Genomic DNA, 23,685 nt, shown 5'->3' on the forward strand with positions numbered 1-23,685 from the left:
GGGATAGGGCATAGATTCCTTCCAGATCAACAACTTAGGCTCCAGGCTTGCCTTCTTTGAGCCTCAGTTTGCTCTTCTTTTAAATAGGTATCATCCCTCCTGCCATCCCTTGGGTCTTCTGCCTGATCACAATGTGTTGGCCAGGAGCACTGAGGGAAGGAGGAAGTATTATCTTTATCTTGTTGCAGAACATCTGACTCACAGTAGGTATACTTTACATAGAACACCTGATTCACAGAGAGAGGATTTTATGTACAGTACCTGGCACACAGTACACATGCTTCATGAATACCCAGCACACAATAGATGTTCTTTGTGTAGCATGTTGGCAACTCAGTAGGCGTGCTTTATGTAGATCACCTGGGATACAGTAGGCAACTTGTTTAGAGTATCCAGCGTACTGTAGGCACGCTTTATGTAGAGTACCTGACACACAGTACGCATATTTACATAAAGCACCGAGCATGCATTTGGTGCTGTTAACATAGAGTACTTGGCACATAGCAGGGATGCTTTATACAGAGCACCTGACACTGAGTAGGCCGCCTTCTGGAGAGCATCCAATACACAGTAGGCATGCTCCATTTGCAACAGCTGGCACAGAGTGAGCCAGACTTGTGAAGAGTACCTGACACACAGTAGATAGGGAGGAGATAAAAATCAGTCAGTCCTAAAGGAAATCAACCCTGAATATTCATTGGAAGGACTGATGCTGAAGCTAAAGCTCCAATATTTTGGCCACCTGATGTGAAAAGCCTATTCACTGGAAAGGACCCTGATACCGGGAAAGATTGAGGGCAAGAGGAGAAGGGGACAACAGAGGGTAAGATGGTTGGATGGCATCACTGACTCAATGGATATTAGTTTGAGCAAATTCAGGGAGATAGTGAAGGACAGGGAAGCCTGGCATGTTGCAGTTGATGGGGTTGCATGACTTGACAACTGAACAACAGCAAGGTGCATTTTATGTAAGCACCTGACACATAGAAAGTGTGCTTTATAGAGAGTTCCTGACACACTACAGGCATGCTTTTTGAGGTACCTGGCACACAGTTTTTACATACAGTTCTCTGCACAGAAGAGGTTTACTTTATGTGGAATATTGGCACAGACAAGCAAGAATACTAGGTGGCTTCATTCCATCTTTTGGGGGATCCTGATCTTCCCATCTTACTGTGGGACTCTCCTTGGTTCCTCTCTCAGGCTCTCATCCAACATCCCATTTGCCAGATGGGAAGGCTGAGCCCAGGGAAGGTCAGCACAGCCCACAGTCAGAGTGAGACTGCCCACTCAGAATCTCCCAACTCTGTCCTCCACTGAGCAGATCTTATTCTCTATGAGCCCCTTGCAGCTTTACCCTCAAGTCTCCAAGTGCCCTCTTCTGGCTGCGGGCTCTTTATCCCATGAGTCTGATGTGGGTAATGCCCATCCAGGCTGGTTTCTCTGCTCCTGCTCCCAGAAATCATGTCTCAAACAAGGCCTCGGGCTGTTTGGAGGAAGGACTTGAATACCTTTCCAGGCTGTGTGACCCAGGTGGTAAAAACTTCATGTCTCTGAGCTTATTGATTCTGTGCTGAGAGATGGTGCATGAAGCCCTCCTGGCCCATTCATGGAGCGGAGCCCCAGACATGTTTTGGGATAAGGCTGGAGCCAGGTCCTACTTACCTGCCACCTGAATATACTTTCTTTTCCCTGCTGTACCCTGACCTTGGAAGGGCAGGGCTGGTTGTAAACTGGGAAAACAAGAGTCACCTTTGCCCATACCCCAATGTGCCCACATGGGAGATACTGAGTCCTGAGGACTCGGTGTCAACAATGTGTGATTCTGAGCTGGTTCACAAGCTGCTTTCAATAGCACTGTGCTCCCCCTCCCCCAAACTTCTATTTGGGCAGCTGCCAGGCAGGGAGGAAGTAAGCAGGCTCCAGGGATTGGCTGGCTTAGCCTGGCCCCTGGCAGCTTCCCATAAGTTCAGGAGCCAAATAAAGCCATCCCAGGAGGAGAGGAGAGGAACTTGTGTGAGACAAGCCGCTCTTGACAGAAGGTGCCAGGCTGGGGGTCAAAAGGCTGGGAATCCTGGCCCAGGGTGGGGAAGGCTGCTACCCAAGGCAGGGTGGCTCTAGGGAAAGAACTGGCCTGGGAGATGAGTGAATACCAGTGGGCAACTAACACACATTCTTTGTGCGTGTTTGTATGTGTCTTTCTGTCTCTATATTTCCCTCTTCCTCTGAATGTCTGTGTTTCTCCCTCCTCTCTCCCAGCCCCTGTCTGTCTGTCTCTGAGCCCTTCTTGCCCATCCCTAGCACTCCCCATCCCTACCCCTCACCCCGTTGCTCCTCTCCATCTATTTGTCTTTGCCTCACAGCTCACCATCACTGCCTCTTCCTTCATCCTTAAGACTCAGCCTCCACTTTGACTGCCCCGCAGGATGCTGGAGCTGAGCCTGTCCTGGCTGGGACTTGGGGCAGTGGCAGCCTCCCCATGGCTGCTGCTGCTGTTGATTGGGGCCTCCTGGCTCTTGGCCCGCGTCCTGGCCTGGACCTACACCTTCTACAACAACTGTCGTCGTATCCGGTGTTTCCCACAGCCCCCAAAACGCAACTGGTTCTTGGGTCACCTAGGCCTGGTGAGTGTGGGCAGCAGGATGGGTCTGGGGGATCAGGGTGGATGGACTTTCTGAGGGTCAGGAATGGGGCTCAAGTTTGGACTGGGGTCTAGGACAGCAGAGAAGACAGGGAGGCCGGGGAGCCCCCTCTTCCCTCACTCATTCATTCCCCTGCTCTGCCATCAAGACCTTCCCCAAATTCTGTCCTTCCAGCCCTAGCCTGCTTTAGGGTCCATCTGCTGCATGCCTTGCACACATTAGTGCATCTCTGAGGCCAGGCTGCACAGAACCTGGTTCCCTGGGCTTTTCAGTCTCCATGGTGGCCTTGAGACCTCTACAAGTGTGCTGTCCAGGGTCTGCTCTGCATGTGACCTCTTTCCTGTGTCTTTTCACTCTGGGTTACAGCTTCCTCACAGGAAATAGCTATCACTTCCCCATTCCCAACTAAAGGAGAAGAGTTCCCACCCTCTCCCATTCCAAGGACCCCTTCCTCTAATCTTACACCCCGCCCTTCCCCCAAGATGTCCCATTAGGCCCCTCCCCCCCATCTGGATAAAGTTGGCTACTTACTTCCTCTTTCAGAAGCTTTCTTAGACATACGCCTTCTCCGCACCCACCTATCTTGTGCCCCAGACTTGGACCTTTGACTCGGTCCTAGTCACAATTAATTAAACAGTTAATTACCCAATTACTTATTAACATATCCCAGTTTGATGATCGTTCTGGGGAGGAGACACTACAGTGCCCTGTCTAGGGCTGGCACAAAATAAGCACTCAAAATAAACATTTGATGACCCTGGTGATGAACATGCCATCACCTCAGTCAAGGTCAAATGGGTGGATATCCAGCTCCCCCCATTTCCCAGACAGCTTCCCTCTCCTGCCTGGGACAAGAAATAAACTTGGGGAAGGACTTATAACAATTACTGTTCATTAAGGCAAAATTCACAATAGTGGTGTCCAAGGCTCATTGTGAAAAATTTGCTGAGATTCTGAGTCTTAAAATGGTCTTAGCAGGTCCTGGAGGCAGCAGGAATGTTACAGTGACTGCAGTTCTGCCTCCCCGCACAAGAGCTTGGCCGTGGGGGCCATTCTTGTTTACACTTCCTTCCTCCAGCCCCTCTTGATAGGTGACCTTGGCTGAGTCATGCTCCCTCTCTGGACCAATCTCATCTAGTGCTTTAAATCCTCACCTTAGGTCCTTGGGGGGGGGGGGCAATGCACAAATGTGAAAATGATCTGTCACCTGCCTAGACCACCTGGGGTATTTGTCAGGTTTGAACGGGGCATTGTGAGGGAGAAGGTGCTTCACCAGGAGAAAATCAACACTTCTTTCCCTTTGAGGGGATATGGCATCCGTTTCTTCATTTGTTTTTTTTTTTTTTCTTTCAAACTCTTATTTTTTTTTTCATTTCTTCATTTGTAAGTGGCACAGTTGAAAGAGTTGTCCATAGAAATGCACTCTGCACAGAGACTGACCAGCGAAGGAGTTCCTAGGTCACAGTTCTTAGCTGATTAATAGGCAGAGTTCATGTCTGTCCCTGGGGTCAGGCAGAGCTAGAAGGTCCCAGGTCTGCAGATCCTTTCCTATGCAAGGAAGCAGAGGCCGTGTGGACTGGCCCAGAGATAAAAGGATGTGGGACCAAAACCCAGGGAGAAGTCTGAGGCCACCCTGACATCCGCAAACCTCCCCCATAAAGATTTCCTCCTGTGGCCACCCCTGGGGCTAGGACAACTCCCAAGGCCAGAAAAAATTGCCTCCTCAAGCCAAGGTCCACCTCCCTGTGGGCACAGAGCCTGTCTTCTCCCTGTGCCCTGGGATAGACCCTTGGGACTTGGAGAGCCTCCAGGTCCCTCCCTCCCCCAGAGGGAAGGAGGAAGCAGATTCCCTCCATCTGTGTAGGATCCCACACTCTGTCCACTACAGTAGACTCTCCTTCTGCAGAGTGATGGCCCTTACGTTGCTTACAGGTCCCCCCCACGGAGCAAGGCTTGAGCAAAGTAACTGAGCTGGTGGCCAAATACTCCCAGGGATTTAGGGTCTGGATGGGTCCCATCACCCCCGTCATCGTTTTCTGCCACCCTGACTTGATCCGGACCGTCGCCAATGCTTCAGGTATCAGGCAGAGCTTGTGGTGGTGGGTGCCATGACGCACCTCAGGGCTTCCAGCCCCTCCCTGCCAAGCTTCCATGTGGCCCCTACAGGACCCCAACCCCCTTCCTCTCCTCTCTCTGCCATCTTCTTCTTTCCTTCATGTATTCATCATCCCAATCTCACAGCCTCCGCCCTCCTCCCTTCTCCCATTGCCGTTTACACCCCACCCTGGTGTCCTGGGTGAAAGACACCCCCAAACGTAAAGACTCAGATTAGAGCAGAGATATCTGTGACCTGGTATGGTCAGAAATTGGCCAGAGGGAGATAAGCAGCACAAACGCAGAGAAGAAGCAAGGTTCTCTGCTGGGGGATGCTGGAAGGCTTCCTGGAGGAGGAGTTGCTGAAACTGGATCTGGAACAATCATAAAAATTTTTAAAGCAGAGGGCAGAATTATGCAGTGGGCATCCATAACATTCCAGACCCCCTGCCAGGCATGCCCTCAGTCCCACCCATCCCCAGACCGAGAGCAATGAAGGCCTGTGGCTGGTGGAAGATCTGGGTTGCTATTTCCATGGCTATTTACCTCGCTGGTGGGTCAGTTTCTTTGAGCTTATCCTAGGGCTTGAACACTTCTAGTTCAGTGTCCTCCTTCTCCAGTCCCCAGGAATCTTCCTGAGGAGACTTCACCCAACTGTTGCTCCCTTCCCTTGCCCTCTGCCCCTCCCATCCACAGACAGATCAGGCAAGCAGGGCAACAAGCAGCATGTGACAGAGACCTGGGTTCAGGCACCAGAGTGCTGGGTGAACCTGGGAAGGGCCCATCCTCTCTCTGCCTGCTAAAGTCTCCTTTAGCTGTTAATGGTGGAAACACAACCCTACATGATCTACCAAGAGAAAGAGAATCAACTGGTTGTAAAATCCCAGGTGAGTGTCTTCAAGTCCAGGTGGATCCAGGTCTTAAACAGTCCATCAGAGATGGACAATCTGAAGACAAAGAAATCTGTCTCCATCGTTTAGTTCCATGTTCATCTGTGACAGCATCACTCTCATCCTGGTAAAGATGAAACCCAGAAGCTCAACCTTCATGCAACAGAGAGCTCATTCACAACACTTCCAGGAAAAGATACAGGGTTCCCTTTAACTTCTTTTGCCTGAGTCACAGGACCAATTCCTGCATCCCTGAAACTCTGAATTCCATGTCTTGGGGGCACAGCATCCGCTGAGCTATTGTTTTAGAGCTAAGAATGCAGGCCCTGGATTAAACAGTCCTGGACTAGTGTCTCAGATTTATTATCTGTAAGAATGTAGGTAAGTGACTCCATCACTCAGAGCCTCAGTTCTTATCTAGAATAAGGGAATGGAAGCGAAATCATGGGCACATGGTGTTTGGGATCCAAACAGGGAAAGGCAATGTCTATCCCACACCCAAGGGACTTCAAGTGTCATATATGGAGGATAAGGGGAAGGAGCCCTGGAGGAGGCTGAGGACTAAGCAGTTGCTGTTGAAGGTGATGCATAGACTCAAGTCGGGATCATTTTCCTGCAAGTTCTTCCCTCTGGCAGCCTAGAAGAGTATAAATTAGGTCCTATTTGTTCCTCTCCAGATTCAGAGCTCAGAGGAAGGTCTCCTGTACACACAGGGCCTGGCCGGCACCTATGGGGATGCGTGCTGCTGGTGGGTGGGACCCTGGCACGCGATCATCTGCATTTTCCAACCCACCCGCATCAAGCCTGTGCTCTTTGCTCCAGATAGACATGCCCTTGGCCACAGCTTGTCCCCTGTCATAGTCTCTGTGTTGCCTCTAGTTGTACAAGTGACCAGGGTGCAGGCAGAAGGGGGCATAGCAAAGATGCCACTGTCTCCCACTGCAGAATTCCACCTGCCTGGCCTCCAGGCATGTCTGTGAAATGTCTGCTGAATGGCCACATGTGGTCACGTTTATATTTCTACCTTGATTCTGGTTACAGCTGATATGTGTTATACCTGGTGACACCTGCTGTATTTTATAACTGAGCTCAGAGATGGTCTCAGTCACCTCTGGGGCTCACCTGTGGCCAAAGACATTTGAGGCATCTTGGAGTCTCACTGGTTCTTGTCTGTGATGCCATTAGAGACTGTCTGGTTCTCCTGCTGGTCACTCCTGGGGCACATTTTGGATTTATCTGCAGTCTGGGACCCAAGCCACTCTGAGGAATGCCTGAGACCTTATGTGAGTCTAGTCTGGTGCAGGTCTTAGGGTGGGTCTGGGTCTTGCGTGGTTCAGGTCTGTATCATCAATGTATTCAGGTTCTGTCTGGAGCCTGCTTGGGTCACACTCAGGCCAGGTCAGATGGTCTTCAGGTCCATGGCAGAGCTGTTGTGTCCTGTTAGGTTGTGTCGCACATGTTGGGGCCATGTCAGGGCATGTTAACACATGGGGCCATGTCAGATGTCTCAGGAGGGGTCACTGCTGGGGCAAATGTGGGGTCCTTGGCCCCATGATGATATTTTGTAGAGTTCTGGGTTATGCTTGGATGTTCAGAAGATGCTATGTCAAGGAATGCTGGGCATGTTGTGTCATGTTGAGATGTATCTAGGTACATAGAGTTGTGTCTGTGGGCTCTGCCTTTGCTCTATTCTGTGCTGTGCCTGGTCTGGTTCCCCCCTCCTCTCACACCCCTTCCACATTTCCTGTGCTCTTGCCTCCATTATGCTATGGCTGGCTTGGAGGGGGAATGCAGATTCCTGGTTGGGATCCTCCACTCCCTACCAAAAGCCCCTTCTCTCTCCCTCTCCTTGGGGAGAGGACCCTAATGGTCCTCATTCATGTCAGCTGCCGTCGCACCAAAGGACGTGATCTTCTATGAAGTTCTAAAGCCGTGGCTGGGTGAGTAACAGTTCACAAAGGGGGTTGGAGACATCCCTGGGGACCCAGGGGAAGGTCTTCCTTTGCCCACTCCCCGTGGCTGTCTCTGCTAGGGGATGGACTCCTGCTGAGTGCTGGTGACAAGTGGAGCAGGCATCGTCGCATGCTGACGCCTGCCTTCCATTTCAACATCCTGAAGCCCTATATGAAGATTTTCACCAAGAGCGCAGACATCATGCATGTGAGTCTCTTGAACCCAGGGTCCCAGCTGGAGTCTGAGGAACATGGAAACTCATAGACATCTTATCTATAATTCTGGCTGTTCTAAGTGGCTTTGAGTTCATTGTTCTTCCTTTCTGAGCCTCAGTTGCTTTGGCTATAAAATTAGTATAATGTGATCCCTGCTCACAGTCAGTAGAGATAACATATTGTAACCAGATCCCTGGCACATAGTAGGTGCTCAGAAGGCATTAGTTTCTATTCTACCTTGACAGAAGCCTTGGAATCTTGAGACATATTTGATAATAATAATGAATATTGGGCTAGTTATTTCTAAGTAATAAATCACTTGAAAACAAGAAGGATTTTAGTATTGACAACAATGGTCAGCCCAGGTAGCTCAGCAGTAAAGAATCCTCCTGCCAGTGCAGTGGCCACAGGAGACACAAGTTTGATCCCTAGGATGATCCCCTGGAGGATGAAGGGGCACCCTGCTACCATATTCTTTTGGGGATAATCCCTTAGATGGAGGAGCCTGGAGTCACAGAGAGTTGGACATGACTGAGCACACAGGCACACTGACAGCAAATCTATGAGTCAGTTGTTTGGTTCTTCTAGATGGAAATGGGGTCACTCATGTATCTGTGATTAGCTATGGGTCTGATAGTGTTGTGCTGCACCCAACAGGCCTGCAAGCCACAGAACTGAAGAAGGAGCTGGAGTAAGAAACAAACATCAGTGTTTTAATGGATACAGGGATCTTGCATTTCTGAAGCAAGGTCCTGGAGTTATACCCCACCACGTGGAGCAGACAGCAGGAGGGGCATGGCAGAAGTCTTCCCTAGCAGGGTGGGGAGTGGGAGGTAACCAGTTGTAGGGGAATTGATGTCAGGTTGTTTCATAAGTTACCAAGAAAACTAGTAGAGGATCCCACCCCCTCACTACCACTTTAATAAGCTATTATGATGGAGATACTTTGATATAAAGATGAGAGCAATCACTATATGGGGCTGAAGACAAGTGTGCAGAATTTACTCATTAGGCTCCATGATTAAGAGGAAGGCTGCCATGTGAATAGGGTGTAGGTGAAGCAGGGACTGGTCAAGCATGGGATGTACAGAGAACAAGAGGACAGCTGTCTTGGATGGCCTGACCATACAGATAGGAAGCATTGCTGGTCTGGGGTCAGTCCTCTCACAGGTTTGAAGTTTGGTTGGCTACGAGCTGATCTAGGATGATCTCAGCTGGGGTAACTAGACTTCCTTTCATGTGATTCTCTCCCTTCAAAGGGCATCTCAGGCTGGTTCAAATGGCAGAGGCAGGGTTTGAGAAGACTGAGAGGAAGTTGCAATGTGCCTTGGAGTCTAGGTTTGGGTTGGTCACCTCATCATTTTCACCACAGTCTATTGGCCAAAGCAAGTCCAAGGCCAGCTCAGGATCAAAGGATGCTGAAACAGGCTCCACCTCCAAGTAGAGTTACTGAAAAATTACATTGCAAAAAGTTTGGATACACACACAGGGATATGAAGAATTAGAGGTCAGGTTTTGTGAAGTGCCTGTAACTTTTCCATGCTTGCAAACTGACAAGGGAGCTTATTACTGTTTTATAGATTCTGCCAGAATACGTGAAACTCCTGGGTCATAGACAAAGGTTAGCCCAGCAAACAATATATGCTTCTTGTTGGTTTGCATTCTTCATCCAAGTCACCAAATCTCATGCAAGTGACACAGGTGGACTTCTATAGATGCCTGCTCATGTAGTATGTTGTATCACAGGGGAGGAAGTACTAGGCTTAGGGGCTCTACGACTTTTATAGCAATTAGAAGCAATCCTGATACTTGTCCAGGAGGAATCACTACCTCACTTCTCAAGGCTGTCTGCTACAAATACAACTCTGAGAAATGGGCCAGATAAAGAACATCAGGGCCTTCCAATTTTTTGGCCTACCCAGCAAAAAAGTGCGTGGGTACTCTGGGCCCACGAAGGATTAACTCTTCTAACATAGGAAACATTTTCCTGATCGATTTATAACAATGAAGATGATAAAACCTAACATTTGTTGTTGTTGGTTGGTCAGTCACTAAGTCCTGTCTGACTCTTTGCAACCCCGTGGACTACAACACACCAGGCTTCCCTGTCCTTCGCTAGCTCCCAGAGTTTTCTCAAACTCATGTCCATTGAGTCAGTGATGCCATCTAACCATCCCCTTCTCTGTCACCCCCTTCTCCTCATGCCCTCAATCTCTTCAAGCATCAGGGACTTTCCCAATGACTCCACTCTTCACATCAGGTGGCCAAAGTATTAGAGCTTACGCTTCAGCATCAGTCCTTCCAATGACTATTCAGAGTTGATTTCCTTTAGGATTGATTGGTTTGATCTCCTTGCTGTCCAAGTGATTCTCAAGAGTCTTCTCCAGCACCAAAATTTGAAGCATCAATTCTTCAGTGCTCAGCCTTCTTTATGGTCCAATTCTCACAGCCATACATGACTACTGGAAAAGCTATAACTTTGACTATAAGCACCTTTGTAGGCAAGGTGATGTCTCTACTTTTTAATACACTGTCTAGGTTTGCCATAGTGTTCTTTCAAAGAGCAAGTGTCTTTTAATTTCATGGCTGCAGTCACTGAATAACAATTGTTAGAACTTAACTTTATTCAAAGTTGACCAATGACACATAAGTATAGAGCACAGAGCCAGGATTCACAAACCCAGATCTCCTGGCTCCCAGCCATGGAGACTTTATATGCTAATAGTAACACAAGCCAAGTCCTCCCTGAGGCTGGGTGCCTGGGACCAGGAGACAGAATCTGAGGGAGTGCATCTTGGTGTTTGGTATTAGGGAGGGGCAACAGGGAGGAAGTTCTCTGCCTCAGCTGTGTCTCTCTCTCTATCCAGGCCAAGTGGCAGCGCCTGATCAAAGAAGGCCACACCCATCTGGACATGTTTGAACATATCAGCCTCATGACCCTGGACAGTCTGCAGAAATGCGTCTTCAGTTACGACAGCAATTGCCAGGAGTGAGACTCAGCCCACGGCCTGGAAACATAGACCCACTAGAGTAGATGAGGGAGGGAGGATTAACCAGGGTAATCAGAAGAGTCTTCCCGGAGGAGGTGGGTCAGAGCTGGACATTGAAGGACAGGGAAGGGAAAGAGAAGGAGGGATTCCTGCAAGTAGGTAGAACTGTTTGATAAAGACCCGGAGGTTATAATGAACAAAGTGTGTGCAATAGTGATGAGACACTTTGGAAATAAGGTTGGAGGAGTGGGCAGGTTATATCTTAAGGGCATGTGAAGCCAGATAAAGAGGATATGAACTTTATCCTGAAGTTTCCAGGAAGCTATGAAGAGGTTTTCAGAAGATGAGAGTCATGGTCAAATCTGAGCTCTGACATCTGACTCAGGAGAAGATTGACCATAATGTAGACCCTGGATGGTGTTGACAATGGATCTAAGGAGAATAGGGAAGTGAAAGTGAAGTTGCTTAGTCGGGTCCGGCTCTCTGTGACTCCATGGACTCCTCTGTCCATGGGATTTTCCAGGCAAGAGTACTGGAGTGGGTTGCCATTTCCTTCTCCAATTGACCTGCTAGCAGATGATCTGAGCTGAGTGGACAGTTTTGGAGAAAAGGGGGAGATACTTGGTAAGAGAGACAGGAGAAGCTGTGCTCCAGGTGCCTGGAGTATGGAGGCAGCTCATGGAGATGCGATGTGGGTTGAGAAGAGTCTGGAGCATCACTCTCCTGGCTCATCACCATACTGGATCTATGGGCCCACCTGTTCTTGGAGCCTCAGTTTCCTGAAGGGAGGTAGCCTTCGGCTTCTGGGCTTCAGGTGTTTTACGTTGTTGCCTCCCTTCATGCTCTCATTCTGCAGGAAGCCCAGTGAGTATATTGCTGCCATCTTGGAGCTCAGTGCCCTTGTTGCAAAACGACACCAGGAGATTTTTTTGCACATGGACTTCCTGTACTACCTCACTCCAGATGGGCAGCGCTTCCGCAGGGCCTGCCGCCTGGTGCACGACTTCACAGATGCTGTTATTCAGGAGCGGCGCCGCACTCTCCCCAGTGAGGGTATTGACGACTTTCTCAAAGCCAAAGCGAAGACCAAGACTTTGGACTTCATCGATGTGCTCCTGTTGACCAAGGTGGGCTCCTCTGGTTTCTTGTTCAAGAAGTAGAATGGACCTTGAGAACTTGATTTGATCAAAGAGCTTGGACTGGATGCAGAGGGCACTGGGGCCATGTGAAATGCTCATGGAAGGGAGGGGTGGGTTTAAGTTTTAAAGATGACCAATATGAAATACTGCCTGCAGGAGGGCTGCTGAATCTGAAATTGTGAGGGGCCTGAGATTTCACTCTACTTCCAAGTTAATAAGACAGGATATGTGCATATACATGTGTGTGAGCTCAGTCATGTCTGACTCTTTGTGACCTCGTGGATTGTAGCCCACCAGATTGCTCTGTCCATGGGATTTTACAGGCAAAAATGCTAGATTGGCTTGCCATTTCTTCCTCTAGGGGACCTTCCCGACCCAAGGATCAAACCCACCTTTCCTTGTATCTCCTGCATTGGCAAGCAGATTCTTTACGACTGAGCCACCTGGGAAGCCCTACATATCTGTATACTTGCATACGTATATATACATGTATATATACAGAACCCTAGAAAAGAGCAACCTATGTATTACTTATAGCAGTAACAGTAGTCAGAGTAGAATTGTAGCCCTGGTTCCCCATTCCCAAATTCCTTTGAGGGCACCATGATGCTTCTATCTTTATATGCAGCCATGCTTTCATGGAGGGGAAGTACTGCCAAGTTTTGAATTCTAGAACTCTTTTTTTTTTGACCACCCCATTTGGCATGCTGGATCTTAGTTCCCGAACCAGGGATGGAACCTGTGTCTCCTGCAATGAAAGTGTGGAGTCTTAACTATCAGACTTCCACTGACATTCTGATTTTTAGAACTAATGCAAGGTATATGCTCCCTTCTTCCCTACAGGGGTGGTCAGGGAGAGGGAAAGAGAGAAAGAAAAGAAGAAGGGAACAGTGAGGAGGGGAGGAAGGGAGAGGAGACTAGAAGAGATGAAACAATATGAGACAAGAGTAGAAAAGACAGACATTGTTCTGGAGTTTAAACAAATCCTCACTGGAAAGATATTGAAGTCTATAGATCTACAGGTTTATAACCCATTCCTTATCTTCAAGAGAGAAAAGGAATCTTTGAATTTATTGGCTTGCCAAAAACCCAAACAAGTTTTTGGCCAACCCAATACTATCATACAAAGTGAGCAAATGGCATTGGGGCAATGCTCAATCTCTTGTTTCTAAGTTAAGTTTCCATTCAGTCATCCTTTAACCCAGGTTGCATCATGTATAAACATGAAAGTATTTGTGGATCTTTGATTCCATTCACCAGGGACAATTTAAGAGGCAAGGTGGTCAAGAGGAAGTCTGTGTGGTGAGCCCTCTAGTGATAGTGTCCAGGAGTTCAGGGTGGCCTTGGGTTTCTAGACGGATGATGGAGATGTTCAAAGATTGTCTCAGGTTAGACTCAGGTGCCTTCAGAGCTGATGTGATGCTGGGGATCTTGCCTTCTGTCCAGGATGAAGATGGGAAGGGATTGTCAGATGAAGATATCCGAGCTGAAGCTGACACCTTCATGTTTGAAGGTGAGGGTCCCAGTGTGGGACTACAGAAGGGGAAAGAACTTGCTGAATGGACCCTGGGCCACCCTATCCCTCCCCATCCTCTCCATGGGCCTTAATATGAGGGAGCTGTCCGTGCTCTGGTGCTGAAGTAGCCCAGAGACCCAAGCCTTTCTGAACGCTTCTCAGGCCATGATACCACAGCCAGTGGTCTCTCCTGGATTCTGTACAACCTTGCCAAGCACCCAGAATACCAGGAGCGCTGCCGACAGGAGGTGCAAGAGCTCCTGAAGGATCGTGAGCCTGAAAACATTGAATGGTAAGTCCAAGTCTCCTGGTCTATTTCTGAGCCTCTCTCATTGGCTCTGTTGAGAAGAGAGAGTTGGTTGGTTCTGTCATCATTGCTTAATAGGAACATGATCAGAGACTTGGCAGGATCTAGTACCAGAATACATAAAAAATAACTATTAGGCAAACTGTGAGGAAGGGAAATGAGTGTTGTTGGGCCATAGCTGTTGTGTTTTGTGGTTTTCCAATTTTGAATAAGTTAACTGTATCACCTGTTAAGAATTTTAATTCAATTCAGTTCAATCACTCAGTTGTGTCCGACTCTTTGTGACTCCATGGATTGCAGCACACCACACTTCCCTGTCCAGCACCAACTCCTAGAACTTGCTCAAACTCACATCCGTTGAGTTGGTAATGCCATCCAGCCATCTCATCCTCTGTCATCCCCTTCTCCTCCTGCCTTCAATCTGGCCCAGCATCAGGGTCTTTTCCAATGAGTCAGTTCTTTGCATCAGGTGGCCGAAGTATTGGAGTTTCAGCTTCAGCATCAGTCCCTCCAATGAATATTAGAACTGCTTTCCTTTAGGATAGACTGGTTGGATCTCCTTGCAGTCCAAGGGACTCTCAAGAGTCTTCTCCAACACCACAGTTCAAAAGCATCAATTTTTTGACCCTCAGCTTTCTTTATAGTCCAACTCTCACACCCATACCTGACTACTGGAAAAACCATAGCATTGACTAGACAGACCTTTGTTGGCAAAGTAATGTCTTTGCTTTTTAATGTGCTGTCTAGAATGGTCATAGGTTTTTTTTCCCCAAGGAGCAAGCATCCTTTAATTTCATGGCTACAGTCACCATCTTCAGGGATTTTGGAGCCCCCCAAAAATAGTCTGTCACTGTTTCCATTGTTTTCCCATCTATTTGCCATGAAGTGATGGGACCAGATGCCATGAAGGTGATGTTTTCTGGAGCTCTCTTGCTTTCTCAATGATTCAACCAATGTTGGCAATTTGATCTCTACTTCCTCTGCCTTTTCTAAAACCAGCTTGAATATCTGGAAGTTCACGGTTCATGTACTGTTGAAGCCTGGCTTGGAGAATTTTGAGCATTACTTTACTAGCGTGTGAAAAGAGTGTAATTGTGCGGTAGTTTGAGCATTCTTTGGCATTGCCTTTCTTTGGGATTAGAATGAAAACTGACCTTTTCCAGTCCTGTGGCCACTGCTCAATTTTCCAAATTCGCTGGCATTTTGAGTGCAGCACTTTCACAGCATCATCTTTCAGGATTTGAAATAGCTCAACTGGAATTCCATCACCTCCACTAGCTTTGTTTGTCGTGATGCTTCCTAAGGCCCACCTGACTTCGCATTCCAGGATATCTGGCTCTAGTCCAATGATCACACCATCGTGATTATCTGGGTTGTAGAGATCTTTTTTGTATAGTTTTTCTGTGTATTCTTGCCACCTCTTCTTAGTATCTTCTGCTTCTGTTAGGTCCGTACCATTTCTGTCCTTTATTGAGCCCATCTTTGCATGAAATATTCCCCTGGTATCTCTAATTTTCTTGAAGAGATCTCTAGTCTTTCCCATTCTATTGTTTTCCTCTATTTTTTTATTAATAAATTTATTTATTTTAGTTGGGGGCTAATTACTTTACAATACTGTAGTGGATTTTGCCATACATTGACATGAATCAGCCATGGGCTTACATGTGTTCCCCATCCTGAACCCCCCTCGCACCTCCCTCCCCATCCCATCCCTCTGGGTCATCCCATTGCCCCAGCCCTGAACATTTGTCTCATGCATTGAACCTGGAATGGTGTTCTGTTTCACATAGGATAATATACATGTTTCAATGCTATCCTCTATTTCTTTGCATTGATCACTGAGGAAGGCTTTCTTATCCCTCCTTGCTATTCTTTGGAACTCTGCATTCAGATGCCTATATCTTTCCTTTTCTCCTTTGTCTTTAGCTTCTCTTCTTTTCTCAGCTATTTCTAAGGCTTCCTCAAACAACCATTTTGCCTTTTTACATTTCTTTTTCTTGGGGATAGTCTTGATCACTGCCTCCTGTACAACGTCATGAACCTCTGTCCATAGTTCTTCAGGTACTCTGTCTATCAGGTCTAATCCCTTGAGTCTATGTTAAGAATTTAACATACACTATTGATAACTAATAAGAACCTACTGTATAGAATAGGGAAACTCTACTCAATGCTCTGTGGTGACAGAGTGGGAAGAAAATAAAAAAAGAGGGGATACATGTAGCTGATTCACTTTTCTGTACAGTAGAAATAAATAAAATGTTGTAAACCAACTATACTCCAATAAAAACTTTTTACAAAGGAATTTAAATCACCACCCAAAATGAAGGGGATTAAAGAAAAAGAATTCAGTCCCTTTACTGGATATGCAATGTCTATAAAAGTTTTCCAGTGAATTCTCTTGTTTACTGAGTATAAAATCACTGCCAAAAATGACATATTCACCCCACATTTTGAATGGTATTATGCTCCTTTTTCCCTTCTAATTGCATTAGGTAGTGTCTCTAGTGCTGTAATAAATAAGAGTAAACATTAAATCTGATCTTTTACTCATTTGCCTTTTGACTTTGCTGTCTTGCCATAAATAATATTTTATTTTTATACAAATTTGTAAACGTGTTTATGGTTGGCTCTTTCATGTTTTGCTTTAAAAAGTTCTAAAAATATCTCACTAAACTTTTTCTGGTGCTTCTATGACATTGCTTTTTTTTCTTTATTTTTAAGAATCATTTTTTTTTATGTATGATGGACAAAGAAAAAGCTGTACATAAATAATGTATACAACCTAATGTGTTTGGAGATATTTAAACCAACAATCCAATTTTGTTATAGATAGAGAGGGTGTTATGGGGCACAAGGAGGGCAGGTGGTGTGTTTCTATCTTTGCTCCCTGGATAATTGTCATGGGGTTTCCTTAGGGACGACCTGGCCCAGTTGCCCTTCCTGACCATGTGCATCAAGGAGAGTCTGCGATTGCACCCCCCAGTCATGGTCATCTCCCGCCGCTGTACCCAGGACACTGTACTTCCAGATGGCCGGGTCATCCCCAAAGGTGCCCACAATGACTAGGAGAGGAGGTTCCTGGTGAGAAAGAGGGGCCAATCAGGCAGGTGGGACCTAGACATGACTGCCCCTTCTCTTCCACAGGTGTTATCTGCCTCATCAGTATTTTTGGGACCCACCACAACCCATCTGTGTGGCCAGACCCTGAGGTGATACCTCCCCCAGCCCCCACCTCCCTTGTCCTTGTCCACTCCCCTCAGGGGACCCAGGGGAGGGTGCAGGGTTTTGACTTCTGGCAAATTAGCCATCACCTCCCCCTACTATACAAACATCTGCCAAGTAGCCCTGTCTTGTCTTGCCCCCAGGTCTTTGACCCCTTCCGCTTCGACCCAGAAAACATCAAAGGGAGGTCACCTGTGGCTTTTGTTCCGTTCTCCGCGGGCCCCAGGTGAAGACAGCGGCCATCTGAGATGGGGGTGGAGAGGTGATGTAGGGGACTGAGGGTGAAATTCCAGGTTAACTGTGGGGGCCAGGAAGGGGGAAAACCATCTTAAATGGTCACTTTCTCTCCCCTCCCCCCAAACATTATGGTAAGGGTCTGGGGAATGGTGGTGGGCTCAAGGAGGTGTTCATGGTGTGCTGAGGGGACCCGCTCCCCTGTCTACTGGTCTGAGTTCAGCACTGGAGAGTGGACTAGGGTCTGGAGATATGCAAGCCCACATAGGGTTCCAGGCATGGTTAGCCTCTTTCTCTATACTGTGGGTAGGAATGAGGGTTGTGGGCCAGATACCAGGTGCTTTGGGGTCCGGGTGAGGGTTCCGGGTGCAGTCAAAGCCCCCACTCCCGCCCACAGGAACTGTATCGGGCAGACATTCGCCATGACTGAGATGAAGGTGGTCCTAGCGCTCACGCTACTGCGGTTCTGCGTCCTGCCGGACAAGGAGGAGCCTCGCAGGAAGCCAGAGCTGATCCTGCGTGCGGAGGGTGGACTTTGGCTGCGGGTGGAGCCACTGAGCACAGGGCAGCAATGACCCATCACCCTCTTGCCTGGGATCCATCGTGACCCTAGACACCTCCAGATTCCCAGGAATAAAACTATGCTTGTCATTTCTGTTACAGTCACATTGAGAGCCAGCAGGGGCCCTTGGGGCCTGGGAGGATCCAGGGGGGTGGGAGTGGCTGTGAACCTGGGAGGTGGGGGAAGGAGGGAGGGGAGGGGGAATGGAGGCAGGTATAGTTATGATAGCTGGAGCTCCATCTTGGATCATGAGGACAAGACTACTCTTTAGGGAAGGTGGAGCAGAGAGCTAGATGCAGTCAGGATCAGATGTCCCTGGATCCACCACTCTATCCCTACAAAGGTCACCATTCCAGCCTGCCATTTACTAGCTGTTTGGTTTGGGGAAAATCATATCACTCTCTAAGCCTCAGTGTCTTTATTACATAACAGTAGCCACTTCATTGCCATGTTGTGAAGATTTATAAGCAAGCGTGTGCAAATGACTGACAATATCTGGCAAGCATCATCAATAAGTGTTCATTTCCTCCCTTTGTTTTGCATCATTTTCTCAAACTTAAAATGTTTTAAAGTTACATTTAAGTTTCAGGACTTATGAGAACCTGCTGTTGAAGAAAATTGTCATCAGAAGATTCAGTAAATTCAGAATCTCCATAATTGCATCTGTTACATGGTTACAAGCTGCTTTGATGTAACACTAGTCTGAAGCTAGGAGCCGAAAAAAATTTCCCCTCAGGGAAGCATGACCCAGGATTTTGTGTTCATCTAGATGTGCTAGGAAGTGGGGGTCAAGAGGGTCCACAATAGCACAACGGTGAGAGGTGGTGAAGGGGGCAGGAGTGGGGCCATTTCCTTCAGCACCTGGGACAGCGGCTGCTCCAGGACTAGCCCCACTCAAGCTGTTAGGTGTCCTGGGATAGAGTCAGTCTCAGACCCTTTCAGGGCCTAGAAGATTGGTTGGTTGCAAAAATAAGAAAGAAATCTTGTAAAATGATAAAAGTAAATATTTAATATATTGTAAGCTGAAAATTGCATATATTTTTCTTTTCCTTCAGTTCTTTAAAATGTTTTTCTTTTTGCACAAATGATACCCTGTCATAGAAGAAACTATAGATAAGAAAAAGTAACAAATAAAAATCATATCCATAATCTAAACATGTCTAAGTAATCTCCAATCATATTCTCTCACATATTCTGCTAAATTTAAAATTCTATGTAATCCTTGTTGTTGTTGCTGTTCAGTTGCCCAGTTGTGTCCAACTCTTTGTGACCCCATTGACTACAGCACATGTAATCCTTATATCAGTAAAAATTTGACCTTGCATCTAAATGTATTACATTTACATGTAATCTCCTTTTTTAAACTTCTTCTTAATAAAGCTATTTTACTTACTAAGAGCACTTCTTCAGTGGCTCAGCAGTAAAGAACTCACCTGCCGATGCAGGAGACACAGGTGTGATCCCTGGAGGAGGGTGTGGCAACCCACTCAAGTATTCTTCCCTGAAAACTCCCATGGATGGAGGAGCCTGGCATATTAAGTCCCTGGGAGTCTCAAAAAGTCAGATATGACTGAAGCAACTGAGCATGACACAGCACTAAGAAGCACATGGAAATATACCTAACATCATTAATTGTTAGGGTAATGCAAATCAATGCAACAATGTGATATCAGGTCACACTCACTAGGATGACAAGAATATAAAACAATAGAAAATAACAAGTGTTGGTGAGGATGTGTCATTGGAATCCTCATACATTGCTGTTGAAAATGTAAAATGGTTCAGCAACTGTGGAAAATTATCTGGTGTTTTTCCTCAATAAATTAAACCTCTTGTTCCAACTCTTTGTGACCCCATGGACTGTATCTCACCAGGGTCTTCTGTCCATGGAATTCTCCAGGCAAGAATACTGGAGCGGGCATTATTAGAGAAATGTAAATCTAAACCACAATGAGGTACCATTTCACACCAGTCAGAATGGCTGCTATCCACAAGTCTACAAGCAATAAATGCTGGAGAGGGTGTGGAGAAAAGGGAACCCTCTTACACTGTTGGTGGGAATGCAAACTAGTACAGCCACTATGGAGAACTGTGTGGAGATTCCTTAAAAAACTGGGAATAGAACTGCCATACGACCCAGCAATCCCACTGCTGGGCATACACACCGAGGAAACCAGAATTGAAAGAGACACGTGTACCCCAATGTTCATCACAGCACTGTTTACAATAGCCAGGACATGGAAGCAACCTAGATGTCCATCAGCAGACGAATGGATAAGGAAGCTGTGGAACATATATACAATGGAATATTACTCAGCCATTAAAAAGAATACATTTGAATCAGTTCTATTGAGATGGATGAAACTGGAGCCCATTATACAGAGTGAAGTAAGCCAGAAAGAAAAACACCAATACAGTATACTAATGCATATATATGGAATTTGAAAGATGGTAACGATAACCCTATATGCGAGACAGAATAAGTGACACAGATGCATAGAACAGTCTTATGGACTCTGAGGGAGAAGGTGAGGGTGGGACGTTCTGGGACAATAGCATTGAAACATGTATATTATCGTATGTGAAACAGAACACCATTCCAGGTTTGATGCATGAGACAAATGGTCAGGGCTGGGGCAATGGGATGACCCAGAGGGATGGGATGGGGAGGGAAGTGGGAGGGGGGTTCAGGATGGGGAACACATGTAAGCCCACGGCTGATTCATGTCAATGCATGGCAAAAACCACTACAATATTGTAAAGTAATTAGCCCCCAACTAAAATAAATAAATTTATTAAAAACAAAAAAAGAATACTGGAGTGGGTTACAATTTCCTTCTCCAGGGGATCTTTCTGACCCAGGGATTGAACTCAGGTCTTCTGCATTGCAGGCATACTCTTTACTGACTAAGCTACAGGGAAGATCTCAAATTAAACCTAGAATTACCAACTGACCCTGCCATCCTGCACCTAGGAATGTACCCCCAAAGAATTGAAAACAGGTGTTTAAACAAAATGTTGTGCACAACCCTTCATAGTGGCACCATCCACAGTTGCTGAAAGTTCAACTTTGGGAAGCAATTCAAATTTCGATTAACAGAAAAATGAATAAATAAAATGAGGTATATCCATAACAAGAAACATTATTGAGTCATAAAAAGAAATGAAGCAGAGACTTCCCTGGCAGCCCAGTGGTTAAGACTCCATGCTTCCAATGCAGGGGGTGTGAGATTGATCACTGGTTGGGAAACTAAGCCATGTGCCATGGCCAAAAAAATTGTTTTAAAAAAAGTTCATTCATACAACATGAATGAACTTTGAAAACAGGCTAAGTGAAAGGAGTCGGACACAAAAGGTCACATATTGTATGATTCCATTTATATGAAATGTACAGAATAGGTAAATCCATAGAGATAGATCTAGGAGCTGGAGGAGGAAACAGAGAGTGACTGCTAATGGTACAGGTCTCATTTTCAGATGACAAAAATACCTTGGAACTAGATAGAGGAGAGGTGGTGGTTGCACAACACTGTGAATGTACTGGAGGCATGGATTTGAACACTTTTAAGGTTATGAATTTTGTGAATGTATGAATTTTATGTAAGTTTACCTCAACCAAAAATTTTATCTTACATTTTTCTTGTAATCTGGATGTTTCATATACTAATATATCATGAACATCTTTCTAGAATATACACTCATCATCTTGCGGTCTTTAAAATCTTTAAATGTTAAATATTCAAGCCACTCTTTATTTTTGATCTCTTTATGAATTCTCTTTATGCACTTTGCTGCTGCTGGAGCTGCTGCTAAGTCGCTTCAGTCGTGTCCGACTCTGTGTGACCCCATAGACAGCAGCCCACCAGGCTCGGCCATCCCTGGGATTCTCCAGGCAAGAACACTGGAGTGGGTTGCCATTTCCTTCTCCAATGCATGAAAGTGAAAAGTGAAAGGGAAGTCGCTCAGTTGTGTCCGACTCTTCAAGACCCCATGGACTGCAGCCTACCAGGCTCCTCCGTCCATGGGATTTTCCAGGCAAGACTACTGGAGTGGGTTGCCATTGCCTTCTCCTATGCACTTTGATGGCTTGACATATCACTACCAATTGTAAATTGAGTTACTTGTAATCACACAGCTTTTGGAGTAGAAATTTTATTTCTATAGCAATATTATACATTATATACATTATATGCATATTATATACTATGTATTATATATATTATTACAGAAAATATATATATAATATTATATTACACATAATATATAATAAAATAATAATATAAAATAATATAATGTATTATTAATATCATATATCATATACCAGTATATAATTATATATTGATATATAATACATATTATATTATTATATATGATATATAATATTATTTATATAATATATATGATATTGTATAATATATAATTATATTATATATATTATATTACATATATATTACATAAGTATATGTTATATATTATATAATATATAATATAAATACATAATAAAAATATATAATATATAAATATATAAAATATATATTATACAAATATAAAAATATATATAATTATAATATATATTATAATTATATAATATAATTATAAATTTATATATTAATAATTATATTATATATATAATAATATATAATACATATTATATGAAATGCAATATTACATATATGCAATATTATACATATAATATATATAATGCATTGTATATTCACTATATATTTTATATAATATATAATTATAATTATATATTATATAATTATAATATATATAATATATTTATTAAAATATATTTAATAACTATATTTTATATTACATTATAGTTATATAATTATAAATTATGTAATTAGATTAATATTATATAATATTCAGTTCAGTTCACTTCAGTCGCTCAGCCGTGTCTGACTCTTTTGAACCCCATGAATTGCAGCACGCCAGGCCTCCCTGTCCATCACCAGCTCCCGGAGTTCATCCAAACCCATGTCCATCGAGTTGGTGATGCCATCCAGCCATCTCATCCTCTGTCCTCCCCTTCTCCTCCTGCCCCCAATCCTACCCAGCATCAGGGTCTTTTCCAATGAGTCAACTCTTCGCATGAGGTGGCCAAAGTATTGGAGTTTCAGCTTCAACATCAGTCCTTCCAATGGACACCCAGGACTGCTCTCCTTTAGGATGGACTGGTTGGATCTCCTTGCAGTCCAAGGGACTCTCAAGAGTCTTCTCCAACACCACAGTTCAAAAGCATCAATTCTTCGGTGCTCAGCTTTCTTCACCGTCCAACTCTCACAACCATATATGACCACTGGAAAAACCATAGCTTTGACTAGATGGACCTTTGTTGGCAAAGTAATGTCTCTGCTTTTAAATATGCTATCTAGGTTAGTCATAACCTTCCTTCCAAGGAGTAAGCGTCTTTTAATTTCATGGCTGCAATCACCATCTGCAGTGATTTTGGAGCCCAAAAAATAAAATCTCTGTTTCCACTGTTTCCCCATCTATTTCCCCTGAAGTGATGGGACCAGATGCCATGATCTTAGTTTTCTGAATGTTGAGCTTTAAGCCAACTTTTTCACTATATAATATATATAATATAAATTAATATACTATATTATAATAATATATAATATATATTATATGCATGATTATATAATATATTAATATTATATATAAAATATATATTATATACTAATATATTATATATTAATGTATTATATATTATGTATATATATTATATATTATATATACACATATCATATATTATATATAATTATATATTATATAATTATATATATTATATATAATTCTAATATATAATATATAATTGTATATATAATTATATATTAATTCTAATATATAATATATAATTGTATATATATATAATTATATATAATATATAATTATATATATTTTATTATATA

General features: G+C 44.7%; 1 protein-coding gene across 3 annotated transcripts; it reads left to right on the forward strand.

The window, feature by feature from the left end:
• The first annotated feature begins 1,978 nt into the window (after nt 1-1,978).
• LOC145509099 (cytochrome P450 4F2) lies at nt 1,979-19,605 on the forward strand. 3 transcript variants are annotated; one of them, XM_081497053.1, is made up of 13 exons: nt 1,979-2,042; nt 2,426-2,624; nt 4,575-4,719; nt 7,513-7,566; nt 7,659-7,786; nt 10,662-10,783; nt 11,641-11,911; nt 13,370-13,436; nt 13,602-13,731; nt 16,662-16,795; nt 16,891-16,955; nt 17,112-17,194; nt 17,600-19,605. In XM_081497053.1, exons 2-13 carry the CDS (start codon nt 2,427-2,429, stop codon nt 17,775-17,777), a joined length of 1,575 nt encoding a protein of 524 aa, XP_081353179.1. In that variant the 5' UTR covers nt 1,979-2,042; nt 2,426; the 3' UTR covers nt 17,778-19,605. The 3 variants fall into 3 exon arrangements, with proteins under 3 accessions (XP_081353179.1, XP_081353178.1, XP_081353177.1); XM_081497052.1 differs by having other exon boundaries at nt 1,994-2,042; nt 2,260-2,624; XM_081497051.1 differs by having other exon boundaries at nt 2,008-2,179.
• Nucleotides 19,606-23,685: the final 4,080 nt, after the last annotated feature.

The sequence above is a fragment of the Giraffa tippelskirchi genome, chromosome 6 (genome assembly GCF_054371585.1).
Source record: "Giraffa tippelskirchi isolate mGirTip1 chromosome 6, T2T-mGirTip1v1.2.pri, whole genome shotgun sequence".
NCBI classification, from domain to species: Eukaryota; Metazoa; Chordata; class Mammalia; order Artiodactyla; family Giraffidae; genus Giraffa; species Giraffa tippelskirchi.